General features: G+C 36.8%; 3 protein-coding genes across 4 annotated transcripts; 1 reads left to right on the forward strand and 2 right to left on the reverse strand.

Moving 5' to 3' along the window:
- Positions 1–3,211: 3,211 nt before the first annotated feature.
- Positions 3,212–6,267, reverse strand: LOC129414217 (uncharacterized). The gene is made up of 5 exons (XM_055168188.2): positions 5,779–6,267; positions 5,637–5,698; positions 3,941–4,044; positions 3,683–3,801; positions 3,212–3,598 (listed from the first exon to the last, which is right to left on the reverse strand). The coding sequence occupies exons 1-5, from the start codon at positions 6,193–6,195 to the stop codon at positions 3,275–3,277; spliced, it is 1,026 nt and encodes a 341-aa protein (XP_055024163.2). The 5' UTR covers positions 6,196–6,267; the 3' UTR covers positions 3,212–3,274.
- Positions 6,268–8,135: 1,868 nt separating this feature from the next.
- LOC129414781 (uncharacterized) lies at positions 8,136–10,121 on the forward strand. Its single transcript, XM_073867631.1, has 4 exons — positions 8,136–8,315; positions 8,400–8,522; positions 8,657–8,683; positions 8,793–10,121. Exons 1-4 carry the CDS (start codon positions 8,249–8,251, stop codon positions 9,869–9,871), a joined length of 1,296 nt encoding a protein of 431 aa, XP_073723732.1. The 5' UTR covers positions 8,136–8,248; the 3' UTR covers positions 9,872–10,121.
- Positions 10,122–11,609: 1,488 nt separating this feature from the next.
- cdca5 (cell division cycle associated 5) lies at positions 11,610–17,310 on the reverse strand. Of its 2 annotated transcripts, none has more exons than XM_055168892.2 (6): positions 17,151–17,310; positions 16,946–17,054; positions 16,647–16,726; positions 16,257–16,319; positions 15,661–16,167; positions 11,610–12,478 (listed from the first exon to the last, which is right to left on the reverse strand). In XM_055168892.2, the coding sequence occupies exons 2-6, from the start codon at positions 16,998–17,000 to the stop codon at positions 12,398–12,400; spliced, it is 786 nt and encodes a 261-aa protein (XP_055024867.2). In that variant the 5' UTR covers positions 17,001–17,054; positions 17,151–17,310; the 3' UTR covers positions 11,610–12,397. The 2 variants fall into 2 exon arrangements, with proteins under 2 accessions (XP_055024867.2, XP_055024868.2); XM_055168893.2 differs by having other exon boundaries at positions 16,946–17,026; positions 17,151–17,297.
- Between the last annotated feature and the right edge of the window lie 4,965 nt (positions 17,311–22,275).

Genomic DNA, 22,275 nt, shown 5'->3' on the forward strand with positions numbered 1-22,275 from the left:
CAAAAAAGTATTACATTTTAAAATATTATAATGACTTTGGATATAAAAATTTATCAATCAACAATATGTACTTTAGTACTAACCGGTTGTGTGTCTACTCAAGAGTACAATCTAAAGTATCCATAGCTAAAAGTCCATTTGACTTTAGTTATACTTCTGTAAGGTCATTACTTCCCATCTCTTATTTGAAAAAAACATAATGAATTTAAAAGCTTTAACAATATATACTGATAAAGAATTATTTTAATGTTATCAAATAAAGAAGACAAGGCCTGTATGCTCTCATGGGCCCTTTTCACATATGGGTTTGGAGTAAAATTTTGCAGATTAAATAGCTATGGGGTGGTTTCCCACACAGGTATTATCTTAAACCAGGACTAGACCTTAGTTTAATTAGGAAATATAACTAGTTTTAACAAACATGCCTTACTACAAACAATACTGGCGTGTATTTTGAGGCAAAACAAAGGGCACTGATGTGTTTTAAGATATGTCAGTACAAGTTGTTTTCAGTTTGGACAGCTCTTATATTTATTTTAGTCTATAGGACTAGTCTAATCCCTGTCTGGGAAACTGCCCCATGGAGTATAAGGGACTACAGCAAATGTTTTATGCATTACAATTTCCATAAGAAAATACCCACTGTTGCATTTCCACATGTTTTCAAAAGAAAAAGAGAGTAATGCGGTTGCCTAAATAGAGAGAAATCCCATGCTGCATAAAGTTAAAACAACTTGGTCATACTACAAGTAAATTCAACCAACTATTTTAAGTTTTGCATTGTGATAAAAAGTTAAAAGAACATTTAAAAAATTATGTTGATTTGATATCATTTTTACAGTGTAGTCCTGGATTAATCTAAATCCCTGCTGAAAAAAAAAACAATAAAACCATTACAGAAAATTCCAATGGTTTCCATTAAAATAAGAATAGGAACCATTAGCTTTTACTATTAAAACCACTACACTGTAATGTGTTTTGGCCATATTCCAATAGAACCAGTAAAATTCCCAATAAAACCAATAGAATTTCTGTGATGGTGTGTCTTGTTTTTTCTAGCAGGGCTGTCTGAGAATCTGCGACTGCCCCTAATATGTATTATAAATTAGGATCCATTCTTTGTACATTAACAACCCTTTAATAGGTATTTCAATATTAAACTGTTTTAGTAGTATTTTCAAGCTTTCTAGCCAGCAGCAGTGGTGTATGTTTAAAACGATTGAATGTTTAGCTACGAACAGCAGACTTTGACGTAACACCAGCGCTATTCACATAAGTGTGAAAATGGCGCCACCATGTGACCAGAGCAGAGGTTGAAAAATGAGAGGGGTTCAATCTTCAGCTGGCTGGCAGGAGCTGCACACCTTTTAGGGCGCACTCACAGTAGTGATTGTGGGTGGGTGGAGGGTGTGTATCAAATACTCTATATTTATAGTTTTTATTAACTGATGTTACAAACACATTTACTGCATGAAAAGTCTAATTTTCTTCAGTTAATGGCACTGTGAATTTCTGTGGCAGTTTCCTGTTAACGACTGTTCACAGGAAAGTCACACGTAGCACAGATAACTACTGATAATTGACGAAAATTGGCCTGGCAGTTGACACCTCCATGTGCCCCATCCCCATGTACTTCTAGGTGAAGCTTTTATATGTATAATTGACTAAACAGCTATTCAAATGCAAACCAGGGGCCCTACTAACTGATGTGATATTTCTGTAAATAGTGGCCGATGTCTAATGTAAAGAAATATCCAATATAAAAAGATTACTCTTAGTTTAATTATACTTTTAAATTGTATTGTGAATTGAGACTTGCTTAGGCAAGTAAGAAGTACCTTGTACGCCAATATAAGACATCCAAATCATTAATAAGGCCTACACAGTGGTGTAGTGGTGTCTGGAGAAGTGGGTATACTCTTAAATTATCCACCTTGTAGAAGTGGGTATACCCCATGCCATCAAATAAAGAGGAGGGTATACTCCGTATACCCTGCACTACACCACTGGGCCTACAGTATATGCTGTGGTGGTCAAACGTATACATACAAATGGCAAAATCTGGAAAATTAGTATAAGAGGAATTAAAAGGATAGTTCACCCAAAATGTAAATTCTGTCATCATTTTCTCACTCTCACGTTGTTACAAACCTGTATAAATGTATTTGTTCTGATGGAACACAAAAGATATTTTAGAAAAATGTTAAACCATCATAGACCCCATTCACTTCCATAGTTGAAAAAATGAATACTATGGTAGTAAATGGAGTCCATAAATGGTTTGGTTACAAACATTTCTCAAAATAGATATATTTTTGTGTTTATCAGAACAACGACATTTATACAGGTTTGTAACAACATGAGAGTGAGTAAATAATGACAGAATTTACATTTTTGGGTGAACTATACCTTCAAATTTTCACAAAGACCTAGGCTAGCTAATGTTTAGTCCATTTAATCATAATAAATGAATAAAAATGAACCCAAACAACAAAGCCTCCACATTTTTGGGTTGCTGGGATATCCAGTGGTATATCATATATCAGATAGACAAAATCTTGGCTCTTAGCTTTCTTAGATATCTACACACCTATTTACACACCTTTGTACCATTTTTTCCACTTCATAGGGTACCAGATTGCATGTATATAACTATACTTTTCAGACAAACCACATATTGAAACGCATCACAGAAATAACCTTCCATTTTTTCAATATGGATAAAGTATTTGGAATATCGCTTGCGAAGGCAGTGAGGAAATCAACACAAAAGAACATTTCCAACTGTCTACACAAGCTGCCTAATGCACAATTTCAGAAGTGTTGTGATGGCATTTTCAAAAATCTTGAAACTTGCTTGCCATGACAAGATCACCATGGCCAAACAAATGTACTCAGGGGGACTGAAACTGTCGAAATCACACCATAGGGTGTATGTACAAGGTGTGAAATGTGAATGGCTTTGATTAGCATATGAATTAAACCACCACACATTTTCTACAGTGCCTATTGTAAGAAAGCACAACTTTCAAATGAGAAAGAGCATCTGTGATTGGCTGCTAGATGTGTTGCTATTGGTCAGTCTGGGCAATTACAATAAAATTTTTAGTACCCCCCTTTTTAATATATAATAAAATGATGGTTTATATAAATCTATAATAACCTAAAAGCATTAATGAAAACATAAGGGAAGAAAACAGAAACATGTTGATAAAATGTAAGAGTTTTATTAAGGCATGGGGAAAATAAAATACACACAAAAATTAGACAAAGATTATGTTCTTGGCATCACGTTTGGTGCAAAATGTCTTGTTGCTGCCTCTGGATCGTAGGAATGAGGTGGCGTTCTGTTAGACAGCGATCCAGTGTGCAGACGCTTGTGATGCATTGCTGCGTACTTCGAACTGGCTTCTAGTCTCGCTTGCAGGTTAGCACAGAGATTGCTGAGCTCCTCGCTGCGAAACGATGGAGGTCTCACAATCCACCCCGAAACTCCATCAACGGCACCATCTTCTTCGTCTGACATCATGTCAGATGTGATTCCCCTCCAGAAGTCCACTTCATCCGCAGCCAGTACACTTTGCCTCGCCTCCAAGAGCTGAAAACACAATTGTTGCATATAATAAGCAATATGTACGTCATTGCAAAATAAATAATTGAAACTAATTTTATTCAGTCTTACCCTCTTCCTCCTCTGGCGACTCCTGGCTGAGCTCTTATTGGCTGCGGCCACACTGGCTAGCTCTGGCTGTTTGTAGCGGAAATTTCTGCGAACGGTCTCATAATATGTCTTGCAGGCAACAAGAAACAAGTGAATGGGTTTGTTAAAAACAACAATCTACCAAACATAATTACACAGATAGAAATAGTATCAACAACACAATGACAACAAAGTGTAATAACAACTAAATAACTGTGTAACACAGTAAAAATTAATTACCAACAAAGTCGCTTTTATCCAGTCCTTCATCGTGCAATTCCGGGCTTTTAACCAGTGTTCCCACTAAAAACGAGGTGACCATCTCATTATATGGCGAGCTTAGCCTGTTGAAGCAAAATGCAGTTAATAAAAGAAATTGTTTACGATAATGCATAGCAGAGGCGATTCTAGGGTTAGAGCTTTAGGGGTGCTGAGCACCCAATGAGCTCCGCTGCCACCACCCACTCTTTTTTCCTACAGAAACAAATAATATGTCTATTGTAAAATAACTATAATTTTAACATTGGTTCAACTAACTCCAAAATCCAGATTTTTTTTAGACCTTTCAGGCATGAAAACGGGTCAGGGGTGAAAAAGATGAGAAGAAAATTACCCCTCTAGGGTCTGGGAGCATGCTCCCCCTTAGAATTTTTTTAAATTACATATTTTAAAGCATCAATCTGATGAGTTTTGAGATGCATTTTTTTGCCAACCTTTTTATTTCTAATTAGTGGCGAGCTAGCACTTTTTTGCCATTAATGCCATATTAAAATATCAGGACAAAAGGTGGGCTACAGCAGCAGTGTGGGTATGGTTTTATGTAAATATACAGTGTGTCGTTTTAAGCCTTTGTCAAAATGACAAATCTCCTAATTTATAACTTTTATGCCTACAACATATGGTAGGTTTATTAATAGTTTGTTAAGTTGCAGCTTTTCTTTTAACAGTCCTTTAATTGAACCATTACCTTTACTATATGTCTAAAACAAAACACTTGTGACTCTTGCACTAAGGGTTAAAAACGTTATCCCCTTCATATTAATCTACATGTGACAAACTAAAAAAATATTTATTGTCTAGTTTGATAGTCAGACAGTTAGTGATTTCACACATAACTTACCAGTACTGGTGGTATACAGTGATATGTTTGTTTTCACTCTGTTCCAAATGCCATGTTTTCATGACGACTGACCAGAAAAGACGCAAGTGACGTCATGTTTACATGACTCCCAATTGTTAAATAAGTCTCAAATTAACGATAAATCATACAATAAACTTTAACAACGGAGAGACACGTATGCAACTACCCACTGAGACGCACAAAACTGCATGCGTCTTGCGGAAGAACATTGTAACCGGCGCTACTTTTCTCCGTTTAAGTCCATGGACGAGTCACCCAGGTACTTTGCTACTCCGCAGCACGCGGGTACCCGCCGGACTAAGATAAGCCGAAAATAAACACTTATTATACGTGTACCATGGTGATTCAGTATAAGACAAAAACACGACTTGAAAGATTGATTCGTGATGTACTCGCTCATTATAAACATAACGTAAACATTTTGTAAGATTTGAACAAAAAAGTTGCATCACAACAATTTTAACTGATTCTCACTCTGCGTGTGTTTCGCGCTGAATGACGGTAAGCGATGCAGGTACAGAGAAGTAAAAGAAGAGGATGACACCATTTGCTAAGCGGGGAGGTTTTCATTTTCTACCTTAACATATACATTTTAAACCAAAACTACGGAGTATGTTTTGGACATTATAACCTTGTCAAAGACGAACGAACATTTTGGAATAAATAAATTTCTTGCTCCAAGTTTTAGGGGTGCTGAGCTCCTTTTTAGGGGTGCTGAAGCACCCCTAAAAAGGGGCTAGCCTCGCCCATGATGCATAGGAAACAAAAAATGCGTGTTATGGTTATCAGCCGTACCCTTGCTCCGGGTCATAGCGCCTACAGTTTGCCTCGGAGTTGTGTAGCCGACGGACTGCCTCCTACAAAATAAAAGTAAAATGATTGTTACAAAACTTTCACTCGTTTTGCCAAATGGGTTAACAGAAGAATTTAGGCTTACCGCAATTTCAGGATTTTGCAGCCGCCTCTTCCTCTTCAATTCCTCCGTCGAGCAGCCGTTTGATTCAGTACCGATAGCGTTAAGTCGATCCTCCAGAGACTGTAATTTTTCGTTGATCGCCTTCAACCCCTGGTAGACATTGGCAGCGAACTCGCTTAACTGACGGGATAAGTCATTGATAGCTGTTAGCAGCATGCTGTTATCCGTTAAGGGAATCTTCTCGTCAGGAAGATCACAGCTGGATGACAGGTCCGGTGCATCGTCTATTGTACATTGACTGTTTTCGGACTTTATTTCACAAACTTCAATTTTGCAGTACCGCTTTTTATGATCGAAGTATTGTGAGCGTGACAATTCTTTGTCACAGTGTTCGCAATAATGCCGCTTTCTTTTTCCGTTTGATTCGGGGAGCTCCATCTTCCATAGTAGACAACAGCATTTAGAAATCTTTTTATGCGAGTTCGTCCTTGATACGTCACCTCGCTTGACCAATCAAATGCTCACAATCACAGTGACGCGACAGTTTCGTCCTATCCACTGGTCCTATCGCAATCGAGCTTTATGGAAAAACGCGCACAACCACAACCAGAACAATATTAAACATCGTTACTAGATTTTACTTTGTTTTGGAATTCTCTTATTTGTTTATTTTTACTTCGTTTTTTTTTCATTTCTACTCGGTTGTAGTTGCATCAAATGGTCGTGTTTGTATTTGCATACTTTTAAATAAATTTACTATTGACACGCTTATATTTTTTAAAATTATAATTTAAAAAATTATGTTATTCTCTGTAAATATTCATTATATGTTTTTTATAATTTCATAATAAAAGTTGTCGTTATTTATTATTACCTGTTAAGTTATTAAGTGGTATTAGGTTTAGGAAAGTTTAAAAATTATATATATATATATATATATATATATATATATATATATATATATATATATATATATATATATATATATATATATATATATATATATATATATATATTTTATTATTTATAAAATAAAATACAAATAAGGATCATAACAAAGTACTTTCTTAAGTAGGCAATTAAAGCATTTGCGAGAGAAGAATGACAAGCAAAGATTAATTTGATGGGCAGTTAGGGCAGAAAACCTGGCAAAGATTATCTGATGGGCAGTTAAGGCAGACAACGAGGTGCTAATATGCAGGATAGAAAGACAAAGAAGCATAACATGATGAACCTTGCACCATAGCTAACACAAAAGATTAAATGGACGTTTAGTACTTCAATGAATACAGGTAAGTGTATGAGTGGATTTTAGTTTATTTTTCAATTGTCTTTTTATAGTATTGACTTTTATCATGATTTAGACTTGCTGAAAATGTTTTGCAATCAAACAAAATAAAATAAAAATAATACAGAATAACTGAATAATAATATCAGCCATTCTACCTAAATAATAATATATAAAGGATATTGTTTTTATTGACATCATTTGAAAAAATGGAAAATCTTCAAATCTTCAAATAATGAGATGGCAGCATTATGGCAAAAAAAAAGATTATAAAATTACACGTACAGTTTTAAGATCATTCTTTTTAAAGCAGGTATATGATAAAACACTGTAAACAGTAAACTGTGTGATGTTACAAAATATTGTGTTTAATGTGCGTTTTGACCCAATGTGAGTAGAGCATTAGGAGTGAGGAAAAATATATAATTATGTATATATAATAAGATTTTGTATAAATGTGAACTAAGTTGAAGTGGGAGAAATGCCATTAAACATTCTGGTAAAATTACTGGATTAATGTAAAAGACATGGAGATAGACAGCCAATAGTATACTGTATGCTAGCTGAGAAACGCAAAGAATACCAAAGTTAAGTTTGAAACCAATGGATAGAAGAAAAACATCACAAGGCGGAAGAAGTGTTTTGAATTTCTTGTGGGATGCATGAAGTTTATATGATGTGAAGAACAAATCCGGTAGGTGGCGGTAATGCAACTTTGGATGCAAGCCGCCATCAAACCCCAAGAAAGAAGAAGAAACAGGAGGATTTCGAGATCGTAGCGTTACGTACAGTTGATAAACATTTATCCATACCTTTTGTTACTAAACGATTTTATCACACTGTGCTGTGGCTGGTGAGTGACAACGACAAGATAATAAAATAAATGATCGTTGTCTATGCTATTTATGTCATTCGTTTAAAATTGTCATACATTTTCAGTGTATTTTTATAACTTTAGTTATCCTTATTCTGTAGGTATTTGAAATTAGCCTACATTTCAGATTTCACAGTCATGGCAGGCAAGTAAAATATATATTTTTTATTTTATTCATGCAACCTCTTTCTATTCCTGTATATGAACCAATCTGAAGTGGTCTGTTTCTGTCTTTCCTTGTAGGGAGGCCATTTGATTTTTCCTCTGAGGATGATCTGTATAGTCTCTGTGATGACACTGACTGTACTTACTGCAGGATTTCTATCCCAATGACTCGGCCACACCTGTCACAACGGCATCTTAAATATGCAGTATTTTACAAAAAAGCTAACTCTGGTAATTTACTTAAAATATTTGATCATACGACTCTTTTCCCTTGAAACTTTTCAGACCGTGTATATGTTCTGTGCTTTATTATAGTGCAGTTCACTATACCCTGCTATTGCACTGATGGAGTACATGGCAGAAGCCACTGGCATTGCTCCACGTGTGTAAGAACTATACAGAGATGTGGGGATTTCAAAAAACATCTACAAAATCATGGTTTGTATTATTCATTTTACTATGATGACCTAGAACTGTGTGTTAACTTCATTTCTATGTATATTCTAATGCCATATCTCTGTGATCTTTGATTTAATCTGTAATGTTATATGTATGGGTTTATTCATTCATAGGATATGAAGTGGCCGAGAAATGTTCAGGTATGAAAGCTTTTTTAACTTTGAAAACTCTACAACATCAGCCGAGTTGTTTATTACACCATTGCATTGTAAAATGGGTCATAATACATTTTCGCTTAATTTTTTATAGGGGTCCAGCAAAAAGATTTTGTTGGCAAAAAAAGATCTTATTCAGAAGACCAACTATCTTCAAAAGTGCAAGCTCAGAATGCAAATACCTGTCAGATACCTGTAAAGACAGATTTGCCTCCACAAAAAGATAATTTGAAATGCCACAAATGCAATATGGATTTTTCTACTGTCATAAATTTGAGGAGACATGAGAAGGGGCAGCATGGCATGGAGGACCCAATGCTTTGCTTAGATCCGAAAAATGGCAGTTCTGTAACGCCAAAGAAGCAATATAAGACAGATTTGCCTCCACAAAATGTTAAGTTGAAATGCCGCGGATGCAAGATTGAGTTTTCTACGGTCTCAAATTTGAGGAGACATGAGAAGCAGCAGCATGGCATGGAGGACCCAATGTTTTGCGTAGATCCAATAAATGGTATTTATGTAACACCAAAGGAGAAACATGGGCAAAGACTGCCACTTCATATCATCAAACATATTCTCCTGAGGAGAATATCTTGTGAGTTAGAAAGATGCAAAGACATGTCAAGGATAGCAACCCAGAATGGACATCCTGGATGGGAATGTGAACACCTTATAAGGACAAAGTCGGCACAAGGCTACATTCCTCCACCACGCCTGAACGATGTCTCTCTGGACAAAATGTTGGACAATGGATTAATCTCCATATCAGGACTCCAGGAATGCAAGTACATCCATTTGAAGGCCAGGGAGGAAGGAGTTGATTGCGTCTTCCCTGTTTTTTGGGGGGAATATGGCCTGTCGCAGAGATACATCTACTTTTCTGTATTCACCAACCTCAAAGACAACTGGTGTAAGGTCGGGAGAACAATAGTAACTTTTAACACAGTATCTGCTAAATGGCACTGTCAGTGTAAGGCCACCAAAGACCAGAGCTGTGTCCACATATATTTATCCATGTGGTGGACATTCCAGGAGCGTCCAGAATTACTACAAATGGAAGTTGAAGTAACTCTGGAAGAAACAAAGGACGTTAAGGAGCAAGGACGAGAGATGGATGATAATCCACAACCATCGATTGAGACCGCATCAGGACTAGTGCCTGAAATAGAATAAAAAAATAGATTTGATTTAATACCTTTAACATACGTTCAGAAGGCCAAGGAATCTGTGTTATTGGTCTTTTACTGTCAGGTGATGATCCTCTCCTGTATTTGTAAAAAGTTTTGATATGTTTTTGTGAAAAAAATTGGATAAAGAGTGCTTTGAAGGCAAATAAATGTTTTTCGATGTACAACTTAAATTGTTTAAGTCAACAAAACCAATCTTATGTAATCTTAATTAAACCTGAAACACAATTTTAAAATGTGTCAGCAAGTCCTTGCAAGTGTTAGCTAGAATTGTAAAAAAATTACACAGCCGGGGTTGTTACTGTAAAAGTGTTAAAATAAAGCCTTAAGTATACAATGATAATAAAATGAAAACAAAGTAAATAATACCATAAATAAAAGTAACTTAATAAAATGTCAGGGGAAATAATTAACAAGTATGATTATTTTTTGTTTTAATTGTGCATCACTTTCAAAAATCTCCATATAAATTAATGCATAGAAGTTTATGTAGTGTGGATATGTGTCTATAGTAGACAAATGTACAAACAATATCCACCTCTGGTATATAAACAGACTAATATTGAATTATTTGTGTTTATTGTGTTTATTATTATCTAGCAAGCCTTTTGTCTGTTGCAATGAACCCCAGCTATACTGTATGTGTTAAGTTGTAATATTTTGTCACTTTTAGTGTAATTGTATAAGAATGGTAGGTTCTAAAAACAAACTTTAAGGGGCATTTTCCAGACAGGAATTAAGTCTAGTCCTGGACTAAAAAAATGCACGTTTGAAATGTCTTAAGTGAAAACAACTTGCACTGACAGATCTTAAAATTAGCCTAATGATCTTTTTCTAAGGAATGTTTATAAAAGATGCTTAAACATCTTGATTTACTAAGGCCTAGTCTTGGCTTTAGCTATGCCTCGTCTGTGAAACCAGGTCAAAGAGTGTTGGATTAAGTGAAGACCTGCCATTGAAGACCTGCCACATGCAAGCACACACCGAAAAGGTAATTCGTCATATTGTTTCTGATTCGCTGTACAATCTACTGTATGTTCAGATGTAAGTGCTTCTCACAACATGAGTTTTGCCAATTATCAAACTTAAGCGATTAGCATATACTAATATTTGTAATTGCATTGATATTTTATGTTACAGTATGTATATGTTTGCCACTTTTCATTTCAACCTATACACATTGAAACTATTTATAAGGACTTATAAATTCCAGTCATTATTATTGGATCAACATTATTACTCCACCGTGCAATACAACTCCAATATTGCAATATTAATCAATCTCATGCACCTTCTTCTAGACTGATCCCCTCTGGTGGAATGATCCGCCCATTGCCACAAGATAAGCCGAGTCACTAACAATCTTCAAGACAAGAAGTGACTAAAGAAAGACATCGCTCATTAACACCTGACATTGCAATACTAACAATTACATCTATTTCTCCTATTCTTTCCTTTCAGTCTTCCCATAAATATTATATATTACACACAAAATGCCTTTGTTTACTGCAGTAGGTTAACTAGTTTTGGTAGCACTTATGCACTTTTGTTGATTTGACTTGCTTCCATTGTTACCTTATTTGTAAGTTGCTTTGGATAAAAGGGTCTGCTAAATGTAAAATACTGTGCAATATAACTCCAATGAGCAATATTTTTGCCTAACCACTCAGCTGCATCTACTAGCATAGTTAAACTGGCTGCTTAGTCACTTACAGACTCATAACTCACTGTAGAGTTGTATTTATTTTAATAGCTTGTTGTTTATATTGTTTCATGTGTTGTTTCTTAACAATCCTAACCAGTCAAGAACAGCACTTCTAATTTTGTTGTATACATAGCTGTACATAATGATGATACAGACTCTATTTCATTTAACACAAAAAGCTTCCCACCAATTTTTCTGCATCAAAGCCAAAATTAGATAGTCTTTAAACAAATTTAGCACAAGATATTTCTACTATCAAGCATAGTGGGAAAAGAAACTGCTTTTCTTTTATAAAGACAGACATCCTTTATATTCTGATAATTATCTTTATGTCATTTACAGAAGTTTATCACAAGTATTTTAGTTGTATACTTTTAAACCTTAATTGAACGATTAACTATTCCACTATGCAAATATATATATTTTAAATGAACAGGCCACTCACGTCTGTGATAGTAAAAAGACATTAATATTTGGGAAACAACAGAAAGATAAAAGTTTAAAAGAACATAAAAAAAAATGTTGGGGCAAAAAAAAAGACATACCTACTGATCCATTAAGTATGAAAAACAATAAACAAAAATACCTTAAATGTTAACACAATTTCACTGTGTTTTAAAACGATCTTGTACTTTTCAAGAACAATAAAACTGTTTTGCTTGATGTCCTAAGAACATAACACATTTTAATTACTCAAGATTTTGCATACAGAAAAAGTCTTAAGAAGTACTGAACAATAAACAAGCCATATGTTCACAAGGACGCTGTGTACAAAATATCCTGAATGAATGGAGCTCCTGAAAAACGTCATTCCGTCACAAGTTCAAACTTTTCAGCCTCTTCAAACTCTGCATTCATTTGTGCGGCAAGATCATCCAACTCTGACATCTGAGGGAAGAGAATAAGATTAAAAAACATAGACTCAAGACTCATTTTATGTAAAATCTGCAGGCTTCTGCAGAACAGATTTAAACATGCTAAAAAATAATGTACGTAGCTGACAGTATTATCAAACAGGCCAAAATAATATAATCCGTTAAAGGTAAGAGAATGGTATCCTATGGTAAAACTTTAAGAAGCTTCTTGATAAAATGACACAAGTACGGTTTTTACATTTTTTGATTTATTTTGGATGCTTTTAGTCACAACATAATTCTCAGATACATTTGTGTTATGCCATAGTATGATTTTATTATTATTCTAATCTGGAAAAAATATAAATAAAGAACAAGTGAGTGAATTGCAAAACCATAGTTTCACCTTAGTATGAATTTGAAAAGAATACTGAATTATTAACAACATTTTTGTTCTTTGTTACTCCATTTTTTAAGAGCTGAACTCAAAGATCCAAGACCTTTTCTATGTACACAAAAATCAGATTTCTCTTAAATATTATTCAGAAATCTGTGTTCACGAGTTCGCCCTTACATCTAATCTGATTGCGAAAGTAAGCATATTTTGGCGTGCTGTCCTGAGAGAGGGTTCTGGATCCGAAGTGAAGCTCGAACTCCGAATCTGGGGTATAGCCCGTACCCGGAGAACTCCCCAATCCCAAAATGGGATAGAACAGATTAGAGTGGAGAGTTGGGGTGGTTGGGGGGATGTGGGAAAACAATCTCGAGATTAAAGTAGGTAGGATGTCTGTAAATGTAATGTTTGGCTGATTACCTAATGAGATGCACCTGTGCTAACTTAGTTAATTATCTGATCGTGCTCCTCCCGAACCTTGTTAATAAAACATCATTTAGGGGCGGTTTCTCAGACAGGGATTAGACTAGTCCTAGACTAAAATAAATGTAAGAGCTGTCCAAACTGAAAACAACCTGCACTGACATATCTTAAAATACATCAGTGCCCTTTGTTTGGCCTCAAACTGCACACAAGTAATTAGTAAAGTTTTTAGTAAGGCATGTTTGTTAAAATTAGTTATATTTCCTAATTAAACTAAGGTCTAGCCCTATCTTAAGCTAATCCCTGTCTGGGAAACCGCCCCTTAGTGAGCACTTCTCCTTTGCCGAGATTATCCATACACCTCACAGGTGTGGCATATATCAAGATACTGATTATACAGAAACTATCCTAGGCTATCTTTGATCGCAAGACCGGAAAAACGGCCGTCATTGATACTCTCTCACTGTACGATATAGGACCACCAATTAAAAGCGACGATCACAGAAATCGCCAGATCTTTCATCTGGGACAGCCAAAAATTATGCATTGTACCCCAGGCTTAAAGGAATAGTCTACTCATTTTCAATATTAAAATGTGTTATTACCTTAACTAAGAATTGTTGATACATCCCTTTATCATCTGTGTGAGTGCACGTAAGCGCTGGAGCGCCCTGCGACGCTTCGATAGCATTTAGCTTAGCCCCATTCATTCAATGGTACCATTTAGAGATAAAGTTAGAAGTGACTCTCCTGAAAAGTTCGCTCCCCTTCTCACTCTCATAATGGGAGAGGGAGGGTGTTACTGCGCCGAGTCGAAGTACTCCCAAAAGTGCTATTACGCCATAAAATGTAGCTCCTCTTTTAAATCCGCTTAGAAAAGCGCTACGTTCCATTTTGTACCACCAAACCCGCCCGTATAACCACTCGTCCCAAACAGGAAAAACGTTGACGTGCCCGGTCACCTCCAACTCCATCTCCAAATGGCACCATTGAATCAATGGGGCCAAGCCAAACGCCATCGAAGCGTCGCAGCGCGCTCCAGCGCCCACGTGCACGCACACAGATGATAGAGGGATGCATCAACAATTCTTAGTTAAGGTAATAATAGGGATGCTCCGATCAGGATTTTTGCAGCCGATACCGATCACCGATTTGTAATCTTCGTGATCGGCCGATACCGATTTTTTTAAAGCTGATATGCAAGCTCTTTGATGACTGTAAATGTTACATTTTTTCTAAATAAAATAATACCACGGATGTTGCCTTTGTTATTTTACTAGCAGTAATTAGGTATATTATTGTTTTAATAGAGACTCAAATAAATAAGCACAACAAATATTTATTCTGGAAAGAGAAATTTAATATGGCTTTAAAAAGGCTTATGTCTCCTAAAAGTACTGAAAATAAAACACTTCACAGACTTTACTGTATTAAGTAAATATACACGCATTCGTATGAAGTATAAAAATTCTTTAGTCAAGAGCAGAGAGTGATTTTATTGAGAGATGAATTAGGTTACTGCAGCTTTAAGACGTGAGAGAGAGATGGCTCAGTTCACGTGCACTGATGACAGGCTGCTGTGTGTGGGCGGCGGCTGAACGCAGACAAGCAGCTGTGAGGAAAATAAAAGTTTAAACGCTCAAAACTTTAAAACGCATGCAAATAAGAAACGTTTGGCATGAGGATGCAATTGTCTGTGATAGATATGTGTTGTATACGCTGTTTGATGGGGATGTGAAGACGCCTCGCGCTGTTGACCGGAGCGTGTCCTCATAGAAAATACGCATATCTCTGTAAAGGCAAAGAGAGACATACAAATCTGCACGTCGCACATGAGCAACAGGTTGTAAAAATGCTCGCGCTACGTAAAAAATGTCTTTAATCGCAGCCGCATTCAGGATCCTTTTGATGACAAAAGTAAACAGAAAGATCGGTTTATGAGATCGGCAGATTTAGCGAGCACCGTTCGAATCATTTAATGCCATTATCGGCCGATACCGATCGATCGGAGCATCCCTAGGTAATAACATATTTTAATATTGAAAATGAGTAGACTATTCCTTTAAGGCTGGCCACAATAAACAGTCACTTTAAAATCTGTAGTTTTACTGTATTTTGTTTTACTGGCAAAAACAAAAGTGTTGCATTTATAATTTTGTTCAATGTATACATCTCATCCAGACATGATTGAGATCCTATGAATTTTGTCTTTTAAAAATGCAGTTGAATGGGGTGAGGCCACCTCTTAGCTTTGCCACTGGCAATAATAAGCTGACTTTCTAAAGACGGTAAACATTGTGGTGCTACAGCGTTTTTGGACAGACAAAATTTTACATTTTATTCTATTTTTTGTTTCAAGTGGTGGAGATATAAAATGTTCTCCACCTTCCTGTTCTCACCTTTATCTGTTGGACCCGCTTCCGCTTGGTCTTTTTCACCATACAGACGCCAGGGATGTTCGGATCTACTTCTGGAGGGTTGGTAGCGCTATCATCAGCAGCAGAGATGTTAAAAGAACCCATACTGAGTGACATGGAGCTCTGAAGTGCTACCCTGGACCGTTCTTTTTTATGCATCACCTCTGGCGTCTGAAGCCTTTCAAACCCAAACAGGTTCTCCCGGCTGTTGGGAGAAGAAGAAGAAGAGGCGGGATGGGATTTAGGGCTTTCGAAGGACTTGTCCCCCACACTCAGCTGGCTGTAGGAACGCCGAACTCTCTGAGACCAAACAAGGTCCTGCTCGGATTCTCCAGGTTGAGATGATGGAGATGAAGGAGGCAAAATCGGAGATAAGATTGTTGTCTTGCGTGCAGTTGATGTGTCTGGAGCTGGTGTCAAGGTTTTGGACTTCTTTACTGACATTTCCAACAATTTTTCCGCATTTTCCTTGTTACTTTCAGATGATGCCTAGTGGAACGTTTACAAAATAAGCAAAATATTATGTGGTATATGTAATTAAGTCATGCATTATAAGTTATTTGTTAGCTTAGCCTTACCTGCGTTTTCCTGGGTGCAATTTTTCTTACACAAATTGATCTTTTTACAGCTACTGGCGGCGCCTTGAAAAAGACAACAAAACTTAAATCATCACCATGTTTACTGTTGTAAATCATTGATTCTTGAAATATATCTATCGCATATTATTATTATATCAGAAGGAAAAGGTTGATGTTAAAAAAAAAACACATTCACAGCTTTGTCTCTATTTCTAACGTTATGTATGTGCTCCATATTTTCTGTCTCACAAGCATGACATGTGATGTCTGCTTCAACACTCAAACACAATCACAATAAAATGTTTGTGAATAAGTGATAAAGTGTATTTTTACGGTTATGTGTCTGTTTGGTCCTAATAATCAACAATTGGCTTCGTATAGTAAACTTACCACAACTTTAGAGGTAAGATTTTCATCATTTGCTGACAACCTAGAAGACCTCCTTCTTGGGGGACTCCCTCCATTTGACTCTATGTACAAACAACAACCAAAGTTTTGTGTCGGTGCGAAATTAAACACAGTTACCATATAAGTTAATGGGAATTATAAGAAACTAATAATAATGACAAACGTGTGTTCCGATCTATTCCATGTATAATTCCCACTAAAACATGACACATATGGGGAGTTTTTAACGTGCGATTTTGTTAAAACAAATAAGCGTCAAAATTCAAACAATTTCCACTTACTTCTGGTAGGATCGATGCTTTCCCTCGAGGTTGATCGTGGGGTTTTGTTGCTCATTTTGCAAAACGACACAGATCGAGAAACTCTGGGAAACTGATGTTAGCCAGTAAGCTAACACAATGAATACAGATGAATTGGTTATGCGAATATCACAGCGACGAAATCATGTTACTAAACATTTTATAAGTATACAATTGTTTTACTTACATTCCACAGTGTCATATAAGATAATATCAACGTAGAAACGCAAAATATTGTCTCATCGATATAAACAAATCTGCGCTGGTTTCAAATTCGCCCGCCTTCTTCTCAAGCAGTAAGCAAGCAGCAGAGGTTCTAGCTAGAGGGGTTACAGCTGCGGCCAAATCTCGCGAGATGTTGGATTTGGGGTTAGGTTTGTGAGTAGTATTATGATGAAATACAAAGGTGCTTGTTAGATAGGATACAGTAACATCCTAAATTCTGTAAAATGTTGGGTTTAGTGTTATGTTTGGGGTAGGATTAGGATCAAAACAGCGCTCATCCGGCGAGATTTCAAGAGATTTTCGCCGTAGCCGAATCCCTTCTAACCACAACCGTAAGGGGACGACTTTTTCTTCTTTGGTTTTATTAGCCTTTGGCAAACCGCCACCTACTGGACTGGAGTGTGAGCATCAGATGATAAACTACAATCCCAAGCTCTAACAGTCGATCAATTAGCCCAGTAATTTTAGGTAATTAATTACTTAATCAATACTTTTATAAGATGTTTTTACCAATAAATGTTCTATTGTCATATTTTGTTGTCCGGTTTGATTTTCCAAGTCATTGTTTCCTCATATTTCTTGCAGTGTATCAAAATGTGTTATACAGTCTCTTGTACATTACAGGATCCATTATTAGGGTGCTTCCCTATTCTGTGCAAGAATTGATTTAAGCCATTATTATGTCCAACTCTAGTCGTGTAATTACCCTCTGTTCCTATGGATTCCTGTCTTGCCTCATACATACGCACAGCTATTTGTTTTTGTATTGTAAAAGGGTCTACCAGAGATTTCGTTATTCACTGTGGCACAAGCCAATGGCTGATTGACGAACGAATCTTTCTGGTGAATCGAATGTTTGACGAACGAATCTTTCGAGTGAGTCGAATGTTTCAATGAATTGCAATCCGAACAGCAGTGTTCAGTTTATCAAGCACTTGGCGCACTTTCTCACGCGGGAACTACAACGCGCGAAACCCGCAAGTGCGTTCAGTCGTTCAGTCGTTCAGTCGTTTGCCAGAGAAGAAGATCATTGAGTTCAACACCTGCACGTGCAGCTTGTAAACGATTTTGTACTGAGGTAAAGAAAGACATTATATAAAGCCAAGCAAACACTTAAAGTACGCAGGTAAACAGAAAACTATGGCATCGTGTCAAATAATTACTGTACACATAATAGGGAGAAACATTAATATGCTACATCCCGTAGGCTACTAAAATTAACCATGGCCTTGGCTACAGTATAGTTAACCATGATATTTGCTGTTAAACTGTGGTTATACATGTAATTTACTGTAACTTACTAGACTGTAATAAAACCATAGGATTCATTTTTTAACGGATGCTTTTGACAGCTTTCACTCATTATCACTAACTTACTTAAAAGTGTCTTTTCGGTGGTAAACAAGGCTTCATTCAACCACATAATGTACCCAGACAGCACACGTACGTCTGCCCGACGTCGGCTCAAGAGCGTACGTCGGCCTCATTATTTGAAACATCTAATAAGTATCGGCCAGGCATCGGCCAAATCTTCAGTCAAGTCAACGGTATTTCCTGCTCATCAAGCTTGTCTGTTACGTCGGCTTTGGGTCGGATAACTATACCGGAGGCCGATGCCGCGCTTGTTTCCTTCTCTCTGTTGGTGTGTGCCCAGTTATTCCACCCTTTGCAACCACCAGAGCAAAGGCGACATTATGGGTGTAAGTATGTACAAGAACTAAGTAAATGATAATAAGTGAAGAAAAATGGAATCCGTTAAGTAAATGTAAATGTTTTAATATAATATACAAGTAAAATAAATAAAATAGCAGCGCCTTCTTTGCTTTTGATGACACACAGCTGCTAAGTTCCATTATTCCGAAGCAGAAGGGGGCAGTAATGTACATACGCTGGTTGCCAGCCGCCGTTAATACTCAAGTAAGTTAGAGAAAATGCAATTGGGGAAGTGAGGAAAAATAAGGGATTATTGGCTTGTTTTACACGTATCATTGTTTTGTGTTCCCCTCCTTCATCAACCAAACAATTCCACGTCAACTCAAACACGCAAAACCCCGGTATGAAGCATTGTCATGAGCATGCCAAACCAACAGATGGCGATATATTCCTTAACCCAGAGAAGCCACTCCAGTCTCGTCTTGCCATGAACAAGGAAAAAGTGCGGGAGCTGACTTCACAAGCGTCCGTGGTTCAGGTAAGTTTTCGACAAAAATCTTATATTAAATGTCTGTGACTCTTAAAAGTTAGTATAAGGCACTCCGTCTACTACAGCACAGCAAATAAAGTCATAGTAACATTTGTAGTACTTGCAGCGCTATTCAGACTTGTGGCATTTTTGCTAAAATGTTTGTGTATTATTATAATTTCCATTAATTTTTGTTGTTCTAAAATGTTTCTGTAAAACAATACGTGTCAGCTTGTTGTTATGTATAGTCTGACCGACTAGAGGTAATGTTAGCGTTGAGGACAGAAATGTCATTTCTCGTCTAACTATGACAAAAATGTGGTACTTGAAATCAATCTAAATACCTTTCACTTGTTCAGTATTGTGTTTTTGTTGCTATATAAACGATGAACTTAATATAGACATTATGTAAGTTAGTTCAGATTCTTTGACAACCATTTTGTTATGCACAGTGCAATCTGATTTACGTTATTGTATGTCAGATGTATGAAATGTACAGTGATTTTATGAACAGGTGTTTCATATCATAGTCATTTGCCATACTGTGTATTTTAAACACATCAAGGGGTGGAAATGACTGAATACATTTCTTGCCTTTTTCCTTGGCTAATATTTCCCTCATATGTTTCCTCTCTTGTGTGTAAACAGGTCATTGGCACTGCTGTGTAAGTATTTCACTGACAGACACCTCAAGACATTTTAGTGGGTGTAACTGGAAATCTTTTATGTAAATCTGTAATATTCAATTGTTATGTTTTATGTCTTTGCAAAACAGATCACAACATAATTTGCTGTAAGTTGTTTTTAACCAGCTGTTACAGACATTTTTATTATTTGACTTTAACCCTAAGTGTTTTTGATCTTAACCATACTGTCATATTAGTTTTATCGGAGAAAGGACATGCCACCTCTAAGCCATCTGTTTCTCTGTGCAGGGCATGTACATCTAGGATGCGGCCTATCCAGATGTGATTCACTCCAATGCCAGCAAACCGACAGTGGAAGACACGAGCCAGCACTTCTCCCCCCACATTGCCTCAGGCTTTTCAGATAACCACTTATAACTGCTCCCCCTTCATGAGACCGGATGCTATGTTGGGATCACCGGGGCCTCCATCGCCCGGCATGTACACACTACATCAGGTGTAGGTAAGACGCACACTCACTGCTTCCCTGGAGCTTGTGTTCTCAATGTTTCTGTGCAGGTGCCTGGGATAATGAAGACAATTTGGGTTGTTGTGTTACACGCCAGGTGAACAACATCAGAGTGCGGCAGTCAGAGATCCTAAAGAAGGACTCCATATGTTTAGCCGAGACAGTACACCGTACATCTCTTATGACGAGGATATTTGTGTCAGAACCGCTTTCCCGATACTGACAAGGACATTTAAGGTTCAATGGACAACTTGCTTTCAATGAATGGTTAATGTCTGTAGCCCTTTTCACACACACACATTATGGAAAAAATACAGAGAACACATCCGGGAGTTGTTCGGGATTATTTGATTTTGGTTAATTCACGCTGCCAATAGTTTTCTGAATTTGTTTGTGCTTTCACACACATGCCATAAAGACATGACATATTTAAAGTCTTGCACTTGGATTGTTTTTTTTTTTGTAGCATCTGTAGTTTGCTTATCCGTGATTTCTCTCTCGAGAAACCACACGTGTATGTTTTTGTTTGTGATAAGATCATAAAGGAGTGCGTTACACCAGTGCTTCCCAATCCTGGTCCTCGAGCACCCCCTCCAAAAAAGTTTTAGATGTCTCCTTATTTAACTCATCAGCTTGTTAGGGAGACATGTTTACCATTTTGGAAAGAGGCTGATAACTTGAATCAGGTGTTTTAAATAAGTTTTTGGGAGGGGGTGCTCGAGGACCAGGATTGGGAAGCACTGAGTTACACGCTGTTTTGTTATGCTGGTGAATGTTCATAGCTGATAGTGCCGAGCCCCATGATTTCTTCTTCAGTCCAGTCTGCAGATATTTCTCATTGTGAATGTTAATCTGCATTTAAATCTGCCATGTCAAAGGGGAAAAGGCTATATTTTTGTCGTGATGACACAATATTTATGTTGACTAATTATCGACGTTGAAATTGACACCGCCGATTCTATCGACCAAACGCAACAGCTCTGTCTAGCATACACATAATTGCATTCACTAACCTTTGCCTCAGGTTATAAATAACTTAATAATCACAACTATCCACTACCTAAAAAGCTATGAACAGCAGTCATGCAAATTTTCTCAATTTGCTTTTCTATGTCTACTAGCAATTATGTGAGCTGCAGTCTGGATCCTGCCTTTGTCAGATGACCTAACACAAATGGAAAGATGACATCGGCCCTTGCAAGGACTTCAGACGATGCCAGCACTGGACTACATACAGTGGTAATCATGTGCGTTTCATGTTTAACTTTATGCCTTCTGGAGATCATTTCATGTTCCCCTCGCTTAAATGTTTACATTAACAGAATTTTTTACCAGGGGTGCCCAAACTTGTGCATATCACTGTACTGATATATACTATACAAATAATGTAAGTTGAATTTACTTATTTAAAACACATTATACTAAGCACTATACTGCAATGTTGTTTTTAACGTTTGTGCGTGATATATTATTTTTTGTCTTTTGGATTCATTAGATTTTCAGTAGTCCGTGTCAAATTTTATTTCAAGGTAAGATAGCTTTACATGTCTTTCATTGTGCTTTAGTGATCACACAGGCCCTGTTTATGTTCTTAACCGGCATGACTTTATTTATTGTGATATACACAAAACAAGATATTTTGATAAATGATGTTAAGTACACAGCTGCTCATTTACTTCAATAAAATTTATTTTTCCTATTATGGAAGTCAATGGGTACCATCAACTGTATGATATCATTTATCAGATTA

Source organism: Misgurnus anguillicaudatus, chromosome 5, assembly GCF_027580225.2.
Source record: "Misgurnus anguillicaudatus chromosome 5, ASM2758022v2, whole genome shotgun sequence".
NCBI lineage: Eukaryota > Metazoa > Chordata > Actinopteri > Cypriniformes > Cobitidae > Misgurnus > Misgurnus anguillicaudatus.

Coding starts and splice junctions, on each gene's coding strand:
- cdca5 (XM_055168892.2), bottom strand. CDS start 17,000: ATGAGCAACAAAACCCCACGATCAACCTCGAGGGAAAGCATCGATCCT. Junction 16,727..16,945: donor AAGCATCGATCCTACCAGAA/GTAAGTGGAAAT, acceptor GTTTGTACATAG/AGTCAAATGGAGGGAGTCCC. Junction 16,168..16,256: donor TTGCACCCAGGAAAACGCAG/GTAAGGCTAAGC, acceptor ACGTTCCACTAG/GCATCATCTGAAAGTAACAA.
- LOC129414217 (XM_055168188.2), bottom strand. CDS start 6,195: ATGGAGCTCCCCGAATCAAACGGAAAAAGAAAGCGGCATTATTGCGAA. Junction 5,699..5,778: donor TGCAAAATCCTGAAATTGCG/GTAAGCCTAAAT, acceptor TTTATTTTGTAG/GAGGCAGTCCGTCGGCTACA. Junction 3,599..3,682: donor GTCGCCAGAGGAGGAAGAGG/GTAAGACTGAAT, acceptor TTGTGTTTTCAG/CTCTTGGAGGCGAGGCAAAG.
- LOC129414781 (XM_073867631.1), top strand. CDS start 8,249: ATGACTCGGCCACACCTGTCACAACGGCATCTTAAATATGCAGTATTT. Junction 8,316..8,399: donor TTACAAAAAAGCTAACTCTG/GTAATTTACTTA, acceptor GCTTTATTATAG/TGCAGTTCACTATACCCTGC. Junction 8,684..8,792: donor AGTGGCCGAGAAATGTTCAG/GTATGAAAGCTT, acceptor AATTTTTTATAG/GGGTCCAGCAAAAAGATTTT.